Here is a 16,147-nt window from a genome sequence, read left to right as displayed (position 1 = left end):
TTAAAAATAAGTACCCTCCAACACTCCACTGATGACAGGGTTGGTTTTCGTGTTCAAAAAACTATCATGTTTACCTTATTTGGTGGTAATTCATTGGTAATAGTTTCAAAGCTTAATTCGTAATTTTAACAATTTTGGAAAAACATGTTAAAAAAGAATTAGTTTCCAACCCTGTTTCTACTTAAGCTATATGATGATTGACTTTAGCTGACATCTGGTGGGGGTTTCTATAATCAGTTTCTCTTTCACGCAGCTAAACCTAGCATTCGCAGTCAAAGTTGTCCGCTCAAAAATTTTCTGCGCTGACGGTCGTGATTCTATTTTAAGCAGACAGATGCTCCGCCAGAGAAATGTGGAGGAGATAAGTTACCTTAAAACTGACCAGGAAGAAAACGTGAGATACATTTGGCAGAAGTCCAAAAGCTGCTGAAAAAGAAGGAGAAACATATTGCAACTGCTGTAAGACTCTAGGCGTTATGTGAGTCATGCATATAGAAGAAACTTTGATATATCTATATATGTAGCGAATGAATGTGCAGCCTTTTTTGTTCGTTGTTTTTACTTTAAGCTGCATATATATATATATATATATATATATATATATATATATATATAAGAGCAACTATGAGACTACGTCTTTAAATGAACACAGCATCAGATATATATATATATGTGTGTGTGTGTGTGTGTGTGTGACGAATAAATGTGTAACTTTTTTGTTTTTTTGTTCATTGTTTTTGCTTTAAGCGGCAAACTAATAATGTACAAATTGAATTGAAAATTGTACAACTGAAACTTAAGAAACAACGAGTTAGAGATAATATTAGAAAAATTCAAAAACGAATGCGAGAGCAAGCTGAAAAACTTAGAGTATATGAGCGAGAATATGATAATATAAACATTAAATTACAAATTTACAGGATATAAGATCAAATAATGAATCTGAAGAAATGGATCTACGATAGACGTTACTTTTATAATTTTTTGAATGGGGATGGGGGATGCAATATAATGGATGGCATCCGCAGGGTACTAGCGTTGGTTGGAGCTGTACCTACCTTAAAAATCATAATATTGTTTTATATAATTTTCCAGTGATGTATTTAATACAAGACAACCTATGCGTAAAGCAATATATATAAACCATAAACTACACATTAAGTTATTCTTGCGATGTTATAAGTTAGAATAGCTGTAGTTTTAGATGTAAGTTTTGATGATTTTAAATGTCATAAAAGCCTATGTGCAGTGCAATTACTCAATCTCACTTTAACACTGTAGTTATCTAAATACTTTGCGCTCTGTAAATTTGTATAATTAGTTGGATCCTTCTGTGCTAGCTAAAATACTGGGAGGGGGAAAATTGCGCTCGTAGTAACCATATCATACTACTGTTATGTTTATTATTATTATTGTGGTGAACCGATATTAGTTTGAAATGATGATTAAAAATGGGGGCGCTGGAAATCTAGGCGAAAACTTAGAGACAGAAAATAAAACACGTTATGAAAATAAAATTACTTCTTAAAATACAAATGTCATGAACAGTGGCTTATTTAGGGTCTTGTTTCGGAGAGGGGGAGAGCTTGAGAACCACTAAGAAGTATTTGTGTTGTACGTATATGCAAAAAAGTAATAATGAAATTATTTCGGGGGGGAAGGGGGCTTGAAACCGATAACCATCCCCTAAATACGTCACTGGTCATAAATGCTTCTGAACGCATAGGCGTTGCAGGAAGCAATGTAGTCATGAGTGAAGAAACGTTTGCAGTGAATATTTAATGTTTGTTCAAGTACGCTAAATTAATTCTAATGTTCTTGATAAGTGTCAATTCTTCGAAACCCACCAGACTGAACTTAGAGGTTTTAAATCACTGGCATCAAGTTTGATTATATTATTAATTTTTTCATGGTGCTACTAATTAAACAAAAGGCGAATACGTCTATGTTACAGTTTCTTTTGAACGCTAGGAGTTTGGGCATACAAAGCTACTAACTTCAACTTACGGTATCGTAACCGACTTCCGGCATATGTCAGAAAGAAATATTTTAAAATCACTTACAGTTAAGAAATCCATATATACTATTACCCATCTTCTGGGCAGGGCCGTGCTGGGTCCCTAACGAGGGCGGTGGACAAGTCTACCAAAAGGGCGCCCATCCAAACGTGAATATATATATATATATATATATATATATATATATATATATATATATATATAAGTGTGACAACCCTTTTAAGTTTTTTCGGTCGTTTTCGACGGATATTGTAGTGTCTTAAAGATTCGATTAAGAGAGAACTAAGAATGCTATTTAGTTCCGGTTTTTATCTATTTTCCAAGAGAGAAGGCATTCAAGAAAGCCTTAGAAGGTTCTATACGCTTCCGAGCGTCAGAATAGGGGGGTATGACGTAATCAATTTACAAATTCCCTTTTTTTACTGAGGTCTAACTTCAACATTTTTTGGTGAGCTTCTCTTTAATCCTAGAATCCTAACATTTTCCCTAAACAATCAGTGAACCAATTAGTTTTTATGAGAATTTTTTCGGATCTCTTCGTCAACGTAGAAGGGGAGTTCAGAGGGACAAAAGGGTAAAAAAAGGATATTTTTGACCAAAAATCCCACTTTCCGCGATTCTTGCTCCGCTCGGCTACATGATAGGGAAATTTCAGTAGTACTTTCTGAAATCCTACTCGATTCTGAAGAGAACGACGTATGAATCATCATCCTACGATAATTAGGGACGTGTCAGGAAATTTTTGAAGTTTGTATAGTATCCTTGGGAAATTTCGGAAATATTCGCATAAGAGGAAAATATTTCTCCCGACCTTAGTATTAAAGATAGGAGATTGGTATTTGGCTCAAGTAATTAGTACCACAAGTAATATTTTTTTAAAAGTGATTCCCAGATCTCTATGTTAACCCTGGGCCGCGCCAGAGGGCCCCAAAACGGGGAAAAGGGATTTTTTCTGCAAAAATTCCAATTTTTCTCACTTGTAACCTCCTTAGGAACGTCCTAGGGACATGCGGGTGATACCATCTATAAGCCTACTCTATTCTAAAGAGAACGACGTATGTATCATCATCCTACGATAATTAGGGATGTGTTAGGAAATTTTTTAAGTTTGTATAGTATCCTTGAGAAATTTCGGAAATATTCGCAGAAGAGGGAAATATTTTTCCCGCCCCGTCCTTAGTATTGAAGATAGGAAATTGGTGTTTGGCACAAGTAATTAGTACACTACGTAGTATTGTTGAAAGTGATTTCCAGATCTCTATGTTTACCCAGGGCCGCACCAGAGGGCTCCAAAACGGGAAAAAAGGGATTTTCAGCAAAATTCCCTATTTATTCAATTTTTCCCTCCTTATGGACGTCCGAGGATCATGAGGGTAATACAATCTGGAAGCCTGCTCTATTCTCAAGAGAATGGTGTATGAGTCGTGATCCTACGAGAATTTGGGATGTGTCAAGAAATTTTCGAAATTTATATAGGGTATTCTGGGACATTCTGGGAATATTCGCAGATGAGGAAAAATTTTTTCCGTCCTTAGTGTTGAAGATAGAAGATTGGTATTTGGCGCAATCAATTAGTACACTACGTAGTATTTTTGAAAGTGATTTCTGGATCTCTGTGTTTAACCAGGGCCGCGCCAGAGGGCCCCAAACCGGAGGGAAAGGGATTTTTTTCAGCAAAAATCCCTATTTTCCTAATTTTTTCCCTCCTTAGGGATGTCCGAGGGACATGCGGGTGATATCATCCGAAAGGCTACTCCATTCTGAACAAAACGACGTATGAACCATAATTTTACAATCATAGGGGCATGTGAGAAATTTTTTAAAATTTGTAGGGTACATGTTAGGGAAATTTTGGCGTTTTTTGATGCTCTCTCAACATGGGTAAAAAATTTTCCCGCCCTTAGTATTCAAGACAGGAAATTCGAATTTGTCACAAGTAATTAGTACACTACGTAGTATTTTTCCAAATTTTTGGAGGTTTGTGCGCAAACCCGGTAGAGCCTCAGGGGCCCCAAACTTTGAAGAAGTTTTTTTTCTTGGTAAAAAATCCCGATTTTCCCTCAAATAATTCCCTTCTGGCATATTATAGGGACATGTAAGTGGTATCGTTTGAAAGACTGTTCCATGCTGAGAAAAACGAGGTATAAACCATGATCCTAGGATAAATAGGGATGACACTGTCGCTGCTTATCTGAGACTCAAGAAAAACGCCGAAAAAGGCAAGAATTTAAAAGGGTTAATATACTAAACGTCGGGAGGTGATTCCTGACACCGGAGATAAAAGGAAAAGTATAGACCAACCTGGGTGTAGAAATGCCTCTGAGCTATGACCACCCGAAAATTTTCGAGAAAATGCAACAGCAGCCATACTCGAGAACAAAATATCGGATCGAAATCGTGCAAAAGAGAATGTCCATTATTTTTAGTCGTAGATTTCATTAGTGTACAATGGAATGTAGTGCAGTGGCGGTGCAAGGGTGACTCCCAAAGAAACTGGAGTAATATTCCTTGGAGTATTTTATCAAACGTATTTTCTCAAACGTATGTGTACACGAAACAGCTGTGAAGAATAACAGTTCACAGTCTGATATTGCCAACCGTTGACCGCATTGCAAAGATGACATTGCTGAAGCAAATTTTTCCGCCTGCGGTCAAACACACCTGAAATTTCGTAAGTGATTGCCACAGCTATGTTAACTCGAGCAACAAGTTCTTCGACTGTCGTGGCTAGTGTTGCATACAAAACGCGTTTCATAACGCCCCAAATAAGAAATCAAGGGGCGTGAGTTAGGGTGAAAGAGGTGGTCATAACACAGGTCAATCTCTCCCAATCCAACTATCTGGGAATGTTCCAATTAAGTAGGTCTGCATATATCTGTCAAAATGTGCAGGTGCACTGTCATGCTGTAATCACATATGCTGCCTTATGTTCAAGGGCACATGTTCTAACAATTTTGAGAGAACATTACGTAAAAATAAATTATACGTACTCCCACACAGGCAGGCCGGTAAGAAATAAGGTCCTACCACAAAATTATCCACCATACTGCACAGCGCGCTCACACTAAATCTCTGCTGATCGTTCACTAGAGTTGCATGTGGATTTTTAGGCCCTACACATGGCTACTGCTAGTTTCAGGACGGTCTTTGATCATTCCCAGTACGCTGTGTTCAAATTGAACTGTCCACATGGTGCAATTTCCTCCGATTTCATGTAAGGGAATTTGAAGAGACCCCGAAGGCGAATATGGAGGCGTGGGAAAAATACAGGGAAAGTTGCTCTCCTATGAGGACGACGGTTACGATATAAACGCCTTGTCTCCGGGATATTTTCCCTTATCTTTCCATAAATGAGGTGCATATCCGCCAGCTCGTGGACAGGGTAATCTGCCACTGCGCAGGCACATACAGATTAACAAAATTAATTTTACTTAAACACCAACGCCTACTATAGCACAGCCACACTAATTTATGCCATCCACATCAAAACTGCAATACAGCCTTCCGCGAGCCACTTGCAAGTGACATACAAAAGACGATAATTCCGTAAGTGCTGCTAAGTCTTAGCAAAAGTGCCACATTCTCTCAGGGGCGGATCCAGGACCGACTTCTGGGGGGGGGGGGCGGTGGGTTGTCATTCTGCTACTTTTAAGGACTCCAAACTTTGGGGAGAGTTTTATTTATATATATAAAATAAAAAATGTTGCCTCTTCTGGGGGGGGGGCGATCGCCCCGATCGCCCCCCCTGGATCCGCCCCTGCATTCTCTTTCCTCCGTGTTGGTATTTCATCCACCTCCAAAGTACATAGAGAACGTCGAAAAAATATTTTTCACCATTTGTTGCATGTTTTTTCTTCTAGAAACAATTTTCTTCTAAAACATTGTTCCACAAGTGACAAAATCAAAATATAAGTGTGCTACACTACAACACTATTTTGGTATATTCACAATAGGAATGTAGTTTTTCGTAGGTCAGGATTAAGGGGCGTTTTTCCAACTCTAAGAGAGGGGAAAAAGCCCCTCAAAAGTATCCCTGGAAGAAGATTTACCTAACGGATAAATTAAGTATACTGTTCCAGCGCATTTCTTTGTATCATTATGCAACATATACAACATCTCGTGTTTCGTCCATTTTTGTTGCTTCTGTGCACAGAAGTATCATATTCCACAGAATTACATAGTACGAGAAGGCAATCCTTTAATGCAGCTTACTTTCGCCCAATATGTATTTGGAAAATTCCTTGTACACTTGTTGATCACATATGATCTTTGCATTTTTGAATACCACATGTTATGTTTCTTTACATACCGCCTGACTGTCCTATGCACGATCTTTTTAAACCTAATCTGGATCAAAGTTCTTTTTTCCATTTTCACACACTCGTAACTTGGACAGAAAGCCGTTTATTTATCATCCATTATCAATAGCCTAGAAGATATAACCGTCATACGTTAAAAAATTCTTTTCGTTTAAATTATTCTCCCGAGAGTTTATTCTGTGCTGAGACGAAATAAATCAATCACACATGTGTACATCTCTTTCTTTCGAATTCTAAGTGTTCTAATTTGAACGATGTACTATTACTTTTGATTGCTGAAATCTTGTACTTGATTGTTGTTCAATGCCCTCATTCAACGTTTGATAAAATAGTCGACTGAATACTCCAGTTTCTTTGGGAGCCACCCTTGCGTTGCCACTGTACACTAATGGGATCTACGACTAAAAGTAATGGACATTCTCTTTCACCCGACTTCGATCCGATGCTTTATTCTTGAGTTATGGCTGTTCTTACATTTTTCCGACAAATTTTCGTGTGATCAAGACACCAAAAGGAAGCATTTTTACACCCAGGTTGGTGTATACTTTTCGTTTTACATCCGTGTCAGGAGTCACTTCCTGAAGTTTATGTTAATTAAGTTACACTCTGCATATATACGGGCGCCATTTTATGTATTAACACCCAAAGTTTGTTTATTAACGTAAATAGCTAAACTGTGAAAACTTCTTTACTAGAGAAACATTTTTTAGTTCTTGTAAGATTTTTTGTCACACAAAATGAAGCTAAATATATACTAATAAATCAATATAGCTATATTTTAGAAATACAATAGGCACTGATTATTCCAATACTGTTCTAGAAAACACAGGAATAATCACATGACAAGGGCGCCTTACACAAACGGCGCACTGTACACTTCACGGGTTCTTCACCAACAGTATGTATTCATTGTACAGAACTGTGCCATACAGAAAAATAAAACCGTTTATCTTTAATGTGGTTTCGCAAGGACGCACTGTACTCTTCATGAGTTCTTTACCAACAGTAAAAGTATGTATTCATGGTACAGAACTGTGCCATATATAAGAATAAATGAAACCGTTTATCTTTGATGTGTTTTTGCAAGGGCGTCTTGTGTAAAGATCGCACTGTACTTATCATGGGTTCTTTACCAATAATACCAAGAATACAAAGAATTTATTATTAAAAACTGTACCTTTATATATAATGTGATGTTTCGGAGGGCGCACCGGGACATGTCCCGGTGGGCCAGCACGGGCCTGCTTCTGGGTGGTGATATCGAATTAAATCCTGGCCCTTTAGCAAGTGCTCCTGTATTCTCGGCGTACTATCAGAACTTACAAAGCGTTAAAAACAAACTGGCCGATTGCAATACATATAAATGAATTAACCAATTATGACTGCTTGACCTTTACTGGAACCTGGCTAAATGAAAGTGTTGACAGCAGTGAACTTCCCATAGTCTCATACTTTAATATCTATAGCAATGATAGAGGAACTCGTGGTGGCGGTGTTATGATTTGTGTAAACACTAAATAGAAGTGTAAATTACGCAATGATATAGCTACAAACTGTGAAATGATATGGGCTGAAATTAAAATCTGCAACAGGCAAAAAAATTTTGATTGGTTGTTACTATATTTCACCCCTATTTCAGTGCTCGAGAATTGTAGGAATTCTGTGCTTATTCTTATTATGTATTATTCTTGCTCATTAAAAGTTAGAATAAGATTATTGGTTATTCATCTCTGTACTGAATATTTTTGTACAATCAATAATCTGTAATCAATAATATAGAACAACATTTTGGGTCAAGGCCTACGATGATAGTGAATTTTGTTGAGTAGAGAAATGTTTAAAACTACATACACAATGAAACAAATATTTTCGTACCTACAGAAGTAAGACAATGTTAGTAGGGATTTGCAGAAACTTTACGATGAACATAAGCACATTTATATAATTCTAGAACAGTATGAAGTAAAAGGGTGAAGGTGTACATTATGTGAGGAGTTTCAACACCAACTAGTTAAGAAAGTACGTAGTTAAGAAACTGTCCGTTATTTGGTGCCCATTTTCCGAAAGAAATTAAACATAATGATGCTTTTCTAAATGTTGAAAATATCACTTCTAAATGCCATTTTATATGTTCTGTGGTGTCTATTACTACCTGTATATCCCATTTCCTGGGGTGAAAATTCAAATTGTTATTATAAAACATACAGTTTAAGAATCATACATTTAGCCAGATGATATTAATTTCCTGTAGTATTACAGATATTTCTAGATTGAAAAGCAGTACAAAACAACTCATCAAAACAACCTAGACCTAGTTGGTAATATTTTTGCTTACGAAAATAGAAGACACTACATTTCCTAGATTCAGTGATGTCACTATCCCAATAATGTATTGGGTTGATACGATTGAAATGATTGACTGGCGTATGTGACTTTAAAAAAAAAAAACAACACCTGCAATACCTCGTTAGTCAAAATATTCTCAGGCTGCAGCTATACTCTTTTGACATCTCTCAGCCGTCGCCGGCTAGATCTCTTAGCGCCTTACCATATCCCTCTCGTAACATGAGATTTAGCGTACAGGGGATAGTTGACCTTTCGGCCGTTGTGGCGCCACTAACGTGCTCTAAACAGAAAGACAGGTTGTCTGTTACGTAAGTCTGAATGGATTTAGACACGTGTAGTGTGGTCAGGATTGCCAAATAAAAATAGTCTAAATAAGGGATGGGTTGACGAGTTTCAATGAGTATTAACGGGAAGGGTTTTAATAAACATGATCTAGTGGTAGAAAATGAGCCAGGCATCACATAAAAAAGTAATAATTTTAGACTGAAAGAAATACAAAAGTATGAACTGATACAAAGAGTTAATTTAGATCTAAGAAAAAATAGGTAAATCTTACTTTTAAAACATTGGATTTACGTAATCTAAACTATTTCAAAAATCCTACTTCACGCTTGACTTAACTGTACTTATAATCTTTTTCAAGTTTGGATTTTTCTTTAGGCTGTCGAAAAACTCAGCTATCATCAACTGGACAGAAACACATATTTCTGTGTCAGTACATTTCAAATTCATATGTGAGAAAACTCTTTCCACAAATGAATACGACAGTGGGATCCTTAGGCAAAAGGTGACAACTTTAAATAAATTTGGCAACTCGGAGCTTTTCTGAAATAGCATTTGCCATTTACTGGCCACACTCATGACGAATCATTAAAAATTGTGGGCTTTAAAGTCGTTGTCTGAGGTAAATTTGTCATTTGGGCAAAATATGGGACTTTTGCTGTCCCCGTATCGAAGCTCCCCGGGACGCGAGACAAAATCATAAAATAAGGGACTATCCCTTAAAATCCGGGACATTTGGGAGCCCAGTGTGGTGTTTTACGTGATTTTTCTCCTTGCTAAAAAAAAGAAATCACGTGGCGTGTGTAGGCACTATAGTTGCATAATACTTGCAGTATCTTTATGTGGTAAAATTAACAACACAAAAATGTTCTTTCATTGTTTTAATTATGGTATATTGTTGTATATCATTTTGTCTGGGAGCAATGATATGTTGGTTAGCAGAGCCATTGTATACACAATAAATCGAATTTTGAGAACTGGATTACTATCGCTGCCTTCCACTGCAAATTCTACTACTATTTCAAAGAAAAATATTCCCGATTCCCGACACTTTCCTGATTCTGAAGCATATATCCCCATACCAGATACAGTTACAGAATTGTTAACTGGTCTTCATACTGATCCTTGTAAGTGTTGTTTTTTGCTTGTGTAATTAATTTTATTTATTTATGTTTCTGATTAGTAATAGAAACTATGGGTAGGTTAGTTCTTTTCTAACGAAAAAAACAGACGTAAAACCTTTAACTTATGGGAAGAGTGCCGATTTCTGTCTAAATTTGGGGAAGCCCTATGGCAGATACGCTTCAGTAGAACAGGAAAACGAATTACCATGTACTGTAGAAATTGGAGAACCTACTTCAACTTAGCATTTTGCTCCCCCCCCCCAATTACGGGAGCCAATTTCAATTTCGGAGGGCTCGGCCTACAAAGCTTCCCAAAATTGATTCCCTTGTTAATGGGATAGAAGAAGAACCCAGAGCCTGTATTTCAGATACTATCCCAGTATTTGGTGTGCCAGCGGTAGCCCCAAATTTCCCTAATATTTATCTACAATAGATAAAATGATTTTATTTACTTTTGTGAAATATCATAGTAATATATTAGTAGACTCCTATTTACATCTTGCTAAAACAAATAATAATAATATACAAAGATACAATGTTTTAGAAAGATATTAATGTATTTCTGACAATCTACCATATGAAACCTACTAATATGATAATGCCAGGTAAATATATATATATATATATATATATATATATATATATATACACAGTATAACCTCGTTAACACGAACTCGCTTAAGCCGAACACTCGGTTAGGACGAACAAAATTTCGGTCCCGGCATCGCTGTACGTTATCTTATAGGAAGTTTTATCGGTTAACACGAATTTCGGTTAGCACGAATTACGAACTAATTTTTAGCCCCTTGAGTCAGTAAAGGTTTTCATTTAACACGAACTTTCAATCCTTTGTTTTTTTTTTTTTTTTTCAGATCATTTTTCTTATTTCAGGTTTCATTCCAGATCAGTTTTTGTCATACGGTATTTATACAGACGAAAATTGCCTTGTAAATAAGAGAAAAACTAGAAACATGTATTTTTCCTCTCTTATGAGGTGTTGATTCTGTCCTCCGTCAAGCGCTGAACATGCAGGAGCTTAGCAGACGAGCTGCTGGCGACAGCTCGAGACAAAACATTTTCTCTCCCCTGTAACTCCAAACTGGTGACAGCAGTCATAAATACCTTTCCGTTACTAGCGTTACCCAACCTGCTAGCGGAGTTATCAATTTTATAACTTGACCTGGATTTTCTGCGTGGAATCTTTTTTTTTTTTTTCGAAGATAGGACAATAAGCTTACTGTAGTGTTTTCACTTTTCAGAGAACGGTACCGAGACCGAAACTAGTCTCGATCTCGATCTTAACTCGAATTTGAGACCGAGCCGTGCTTTTCGAAATCGAGACGAGACCGAAACTCTCAGCCTCGTCTCGATACAATTCTGTGGATGGTATCAAGACAAAGAAGAGTCTCGGTTCCAAATTCGAGACGAGACCGAGACTACTCAGTCTCGTCTCGATACCATCTCTAGTGTTTTCTATGACATACATAGTATACTTTATATATATATATATATATATATATATATATATATATATAGTTTGTATGCTGTAGTGCGTATGTATGGAGAAAATGTATTCGAATAACAAAATTTGTGTCCCCGCTTAACACGAATTTTTTTAACACGAACTCCTGATTTTTCAGTCCCTTGGAATTCGTGTTAACGAGGGTTTACTGTATATGTATATATATATATATATATATATATATATATATATATATATATATATAACCATTTTGCACTAGGAGAAAAATAGACACATTCATTAAAGTGTAAACTAAAAGTGAAATTCAGTTAAATCATAACGCAAATGAAATCCAATCCTTAACAATTCAGACTGTACACACTATATGCACAATAAGAAATTAGTCAACTCGTAACATTTTTAAGAAATTAGTCAATTCATAACATTTTAGCCTATTGTTCACTACTATTGTCACAATTTGTATAATACTTTAAGTTCCCATTTATGGTTTTCTTTTCAGACATTTTATTAGGGACAGTGAAATTAGCTTCTACTGCTTTCTTAGGAAGTTTTGTAGATCGGAAAATTATTCAAAGTATAGATTGTGCCTCATGTCACAAGCTTATCAGTCAGGACAAATGCAATTTCACGCTTATGAACTTGATATATACACAAGACAGTAGAAACGTAATGTGCTATCCTACAAAAGAACTAGTAAGGGTGATTCACTTTGTTGAAAAGGTCCATCGGTTTGTGAACACCCGAATTTCGGAAACTGTTTCCGCCTGTATTGTTTCCTTTCTGCAATAAGTTTAGTATTTGCAGTGCCTCTTTTCGGATAATCATTCATTCAAATTAAGTGTAAAAATTTTGCGATGTAATAGTTCCAGTGTTGCTGAAGAACATAGCAAATGTTGAAACAGGATGTTTTGAACATGCAAAATTTCTAAATGCCAAGCCATTATCTAGGGAAGTACTTCGTTTGTAATTTGTAAAGGATTTCTTCCCGGTGTGTTTGTATTATCTTTTATTCTTAATTAATCGATACTAATTGTATTTAATTTTAAAAACCGTTTAGTTTTTGTGATACTATGTGGGTGGGGGGGCTTAAGAATTATTTTCCTGTTATAGCTAGCTATTTCATTTGCCTGCTACACAGAGACAATATTGGTGCACGTAACTAGCGCCACAGCGGCTCCTAAAGGAACTAGGCCCTGTTCGCTTGTCTGTGCTATTTGGGAAGGCGCTAAGAGATCGTAGCCGGCGATGTCTCAGCGAACGAATGAATTCCATGACGAAATGAGAATGAAGTAAATGATGAAAAAAAATCCTCAATCATATGTTCGCCCGCCTAGTTAATAGCGAACTTCTGAAAAGAAGTAATCGACGTGAGGAAAGAGGAGGTAGTCAGTGAGACATGAAGAGAACAAGGTAGGTGAAGAGGAGTTTCATACTAAACTTGTGGCGAGACTGCATAGTCCTTTAAGCGACATGTGAGCGAGTAACATGGCTTGCGGACAAGTTTCCGATGCATTTAATTGGGTTGAGCACCACAACCATCCACGGTAAGGCTTTGCCTCGACGGAGAAAAACATGATGGATGGAGGAAAGACATGATTAACTCTGTGGAGGACCACCTCAACAGCAACAACATTCTATGACGGTGGAGCGATGGTTTCGGAGACTGTCCTGGAAAATTGTAACGATCACGATTGTTCTGACAGATCCATTTTTCATCTGGAACGCACACAAAGAAGTCGAAATTATGCGTTCTGCATGGTACTCATAGTTGACTAGACTCTGTTCAACGACACATTGTGTTCTGACTGATTGGGCACCGGATTCTGTTCCCTGGACATGTGAGGAGTTTGTGACCTCGTACACATGACCTTCATCCATCCATTTGTTACATAACAAGCCTGTATACAGACATTAGGTTACTACATTTCTGTAGAATTTGTTAATTTATTTCAGTACATTTAACCAGTGTCCTGCTGTATAACTTAAGAACTGGGAACAGAATTTGTTACCATCAAATTTCAAGCTATATACTACACACGGTAGTAGAATGTTATTTAAATTAACTCACCTCTGTATCGCTCTTAGCATTTTCAACTACATGACATCTTAAAGAGCAATAGTGGTTTCCGCAACTTAAGATTCTACCACAGGGTCGTTCGCAGGAAGATGGTTGAGAGATGTAACACGGCCAGTCTGAAGTTTCGTGTCCCCCAAGGCAAGCAACTGGGACTGGTACCTATACAAAATATAAGCAAATAAAGTTCATTGATAGGTAGAAGAAAACACACAATTTAGTTCAGTATTTTGTTCGCTTCTGAGGAGACAAAGCTAAGAGTTAAAATCTAAGCGTTACGTAGTTATCCATCACAATTACACATAAGATAAGAATGAAGTATCACAGTACAATTCTGAAACAAAATGTGATTTCCTTTACCTCTAAACAAATTGGTTTAGTGGAACATCCCAACTATGTTTCATAAAGCCAACCTATTTTTGTCAAGTTCCGTGGTACACTGAAGTACTTATCATAAGATTTCTACTAGCAGAGATTGCCATAGTAATGTCACAGGGGTTGTAATGAATAGGTGTTTTTTACTTTCTGCAGAGAAAAAGTTCTTGGAGGCAAAATATTCGAACTTTAATTTTGGAAGTCAATGCTAAGAGCACAGGAAGAAGTAGACCGAAGAGAATAAAACTGCAAATATAGAAGGCAGAAAATAAGGGAATACGTGTTTCGTGTTTCTCTTTAAAAAAAAAAAAAAAAAAAAAAAAAAAAAGTTGGTGGGGAAGAGGCTCCTCCATAAACATATGATCACTAAATATCAAAATTGGTAATGAAGGAAGTTTGAAGCATTTAACGAAGCATTTAACCTGAAGCATTTAATGAATGTCGACAGTACACATAAAATAAGTAGATATGTGCTTTCTATTTTCTGCGGAAATATGTTATTTGGATTCAAGCCAAGAAGCTTGAAAGTCGATGCCGAGCGAAAGAAGAAGTACACCAATGCGAATGAAATTGCGCACAAATATACGAGACATAAAATAAGGGATGGGTTGGTATTTTCCTTGACAAAACGGCTATATCAGAGACTTTTATTTATTTATTTAAGAGCGCAACAGGCCTTTTAAGGCCGAATTACAGTATTCTGTACGGTATTCTAAGATGGTTCAACAGTTCAGCTCGCAAATTGTTCGCAGACATACTACAAATATCTGAACTTTTATTTACCTTATTGTACCTGTTATAAGAAGCACATATTCGCCACATAGGAGACTTCATTAGTACATTCGTTCTAGCTTTCTAACAAAAAAAAAAAAAAATCTGTGTTTGCTGGCCTCGTTCTTAAAGTAGTAACCTTATTCGTTAGTTCCGAACAATCTATCTCATTGTTAATAATTTTGAATAAAAATAATATATCAAGAATGTTTGTCCTTTGCTCTAGGGTTTCAAAATGAAAATTTGCCACTAGGGTGGCAGCTGAGTCAAATTTAGGGCAGTGATATGTTCGTTTGTAAGTGAAGTATCTTAACAATTTACTCTCTATCGTCTCTATTGGTTTTGTGTATGTAACATGAGTTGGGTTCCATATTTAGCTGGCATATTCTAATTTCGACCGCACGAAAGATGTTTACAATGTCTTGAACACATGCATCGTATTAAAGTCTCTACCTATTCTACTACCAAGCCTAAGTTTTTTTTATGCTTCATTAATTATATTTCTTACATGAGTTTTAAAAGACACGCAGCTATCATAGGTTACATCCAGATCTTTCACTGATTATGTTTACTTAAGTGGAGTTCGTCCTATCGAGTATGGAAATCTATGAGGATTAATGTCATTTCATTTGTAAATGTCATATTACACACATTTGTTTATATTTAACCTAAGAGCATTCTCTTGGCACCATTCATTTATATTATTTAGATCATATTGCAGCCTTTCTCAGTCTTGTTCAGATGTTATTGGAAAACAGATCTTTAGATCGTCAGCAAACAATAATTTATCGCATTTCTTAACGCGCTGTGGCAAATCATGAATAAATAAAAGGAACAATAGGGTACCTAGATTCGATCCCTGGGAACTCCAGAGTTTACCAGCTTCGCCTCTGAGAGAAAATTTCTGTAAAGCACTGCTTGTTTGCAATTGTTCAAATATTAGGCTATTAGCTGTAAAGATGACCTCTGAAAGTTAAAGGAGTGAAGTTTACTTATATCATGAGCCACAGTGTCAAATGCTTTACTTAAATCTGTACGTATTACAACTATTTGATCTCCTTTATCAAGCGTAGAGGCTATAAGATCAGTTAATACGACCAAACTTGTTGTAATTAACCTATTCTTAGAATTCCGTGTTGATGTATTGGTATGGCAGGGCGAACATGATTTTGACTTTGGAATTGGGTATATAATTGCTACTTTCCACCTATCTGGGAAAGTAAAGGTTACAATTGACAAATTGATGATAATATGCAGTGGTGTTTTTAGAATCTCACCACAACCTTTGATTAAATAAGGCGGGATTACATCGGGACCATGGGACTTTCTTGGTTTCAACTTCTTAATGGCTTGTT

At 36.6% G+C, this 16,147-nt stretch overlaps 1 protein-coding gene across 6 annotated transcripts in view; it reads right to left on the bottom strand.

Moving 5' to 3' along the window:
- The window catches only part of LOC145662754 (NF-X1-type zinc finger protein NFXL1-like), a 582,971-nt gene that overhangs the window by 81,391 nt on the left and 485,433 nt on the right, over window positions 1–16,147 (bottom strand). For all 6 annotated transcript variants that reach the window (XM_081728623.1, XM_081728621.1, XM_081728624.1 and 3 more), the window contains one exon: window positions 13,641–13,808. In XM_081728623.1, coding sequence (XP_081584749.1) covers window positions 13,641–13,808 — 168 coding nt within the window. The remainder of the gene's footprint in view (window positions 1–13,640; window positions 13,809–16,147) is intronic.

Source organism: Thermobia domestica, chromosome 10, assembly GCF_964235325.1.
Source record: "Thermobia domestica chromosome 10, izTheDome1.hap1.1, whole genome shotgun sequence".
Lineage (NCBI taxonomy): Eukaryota > Metazoa > Arthropoda > Insecta > Zygentoma > Lepismatidae > Thermobia > Thermobia domestica.
Note: the sequence above shows the minus strand (reverse complement) of the source record. Positions and strands in the feature narration are given on the sequence as shown.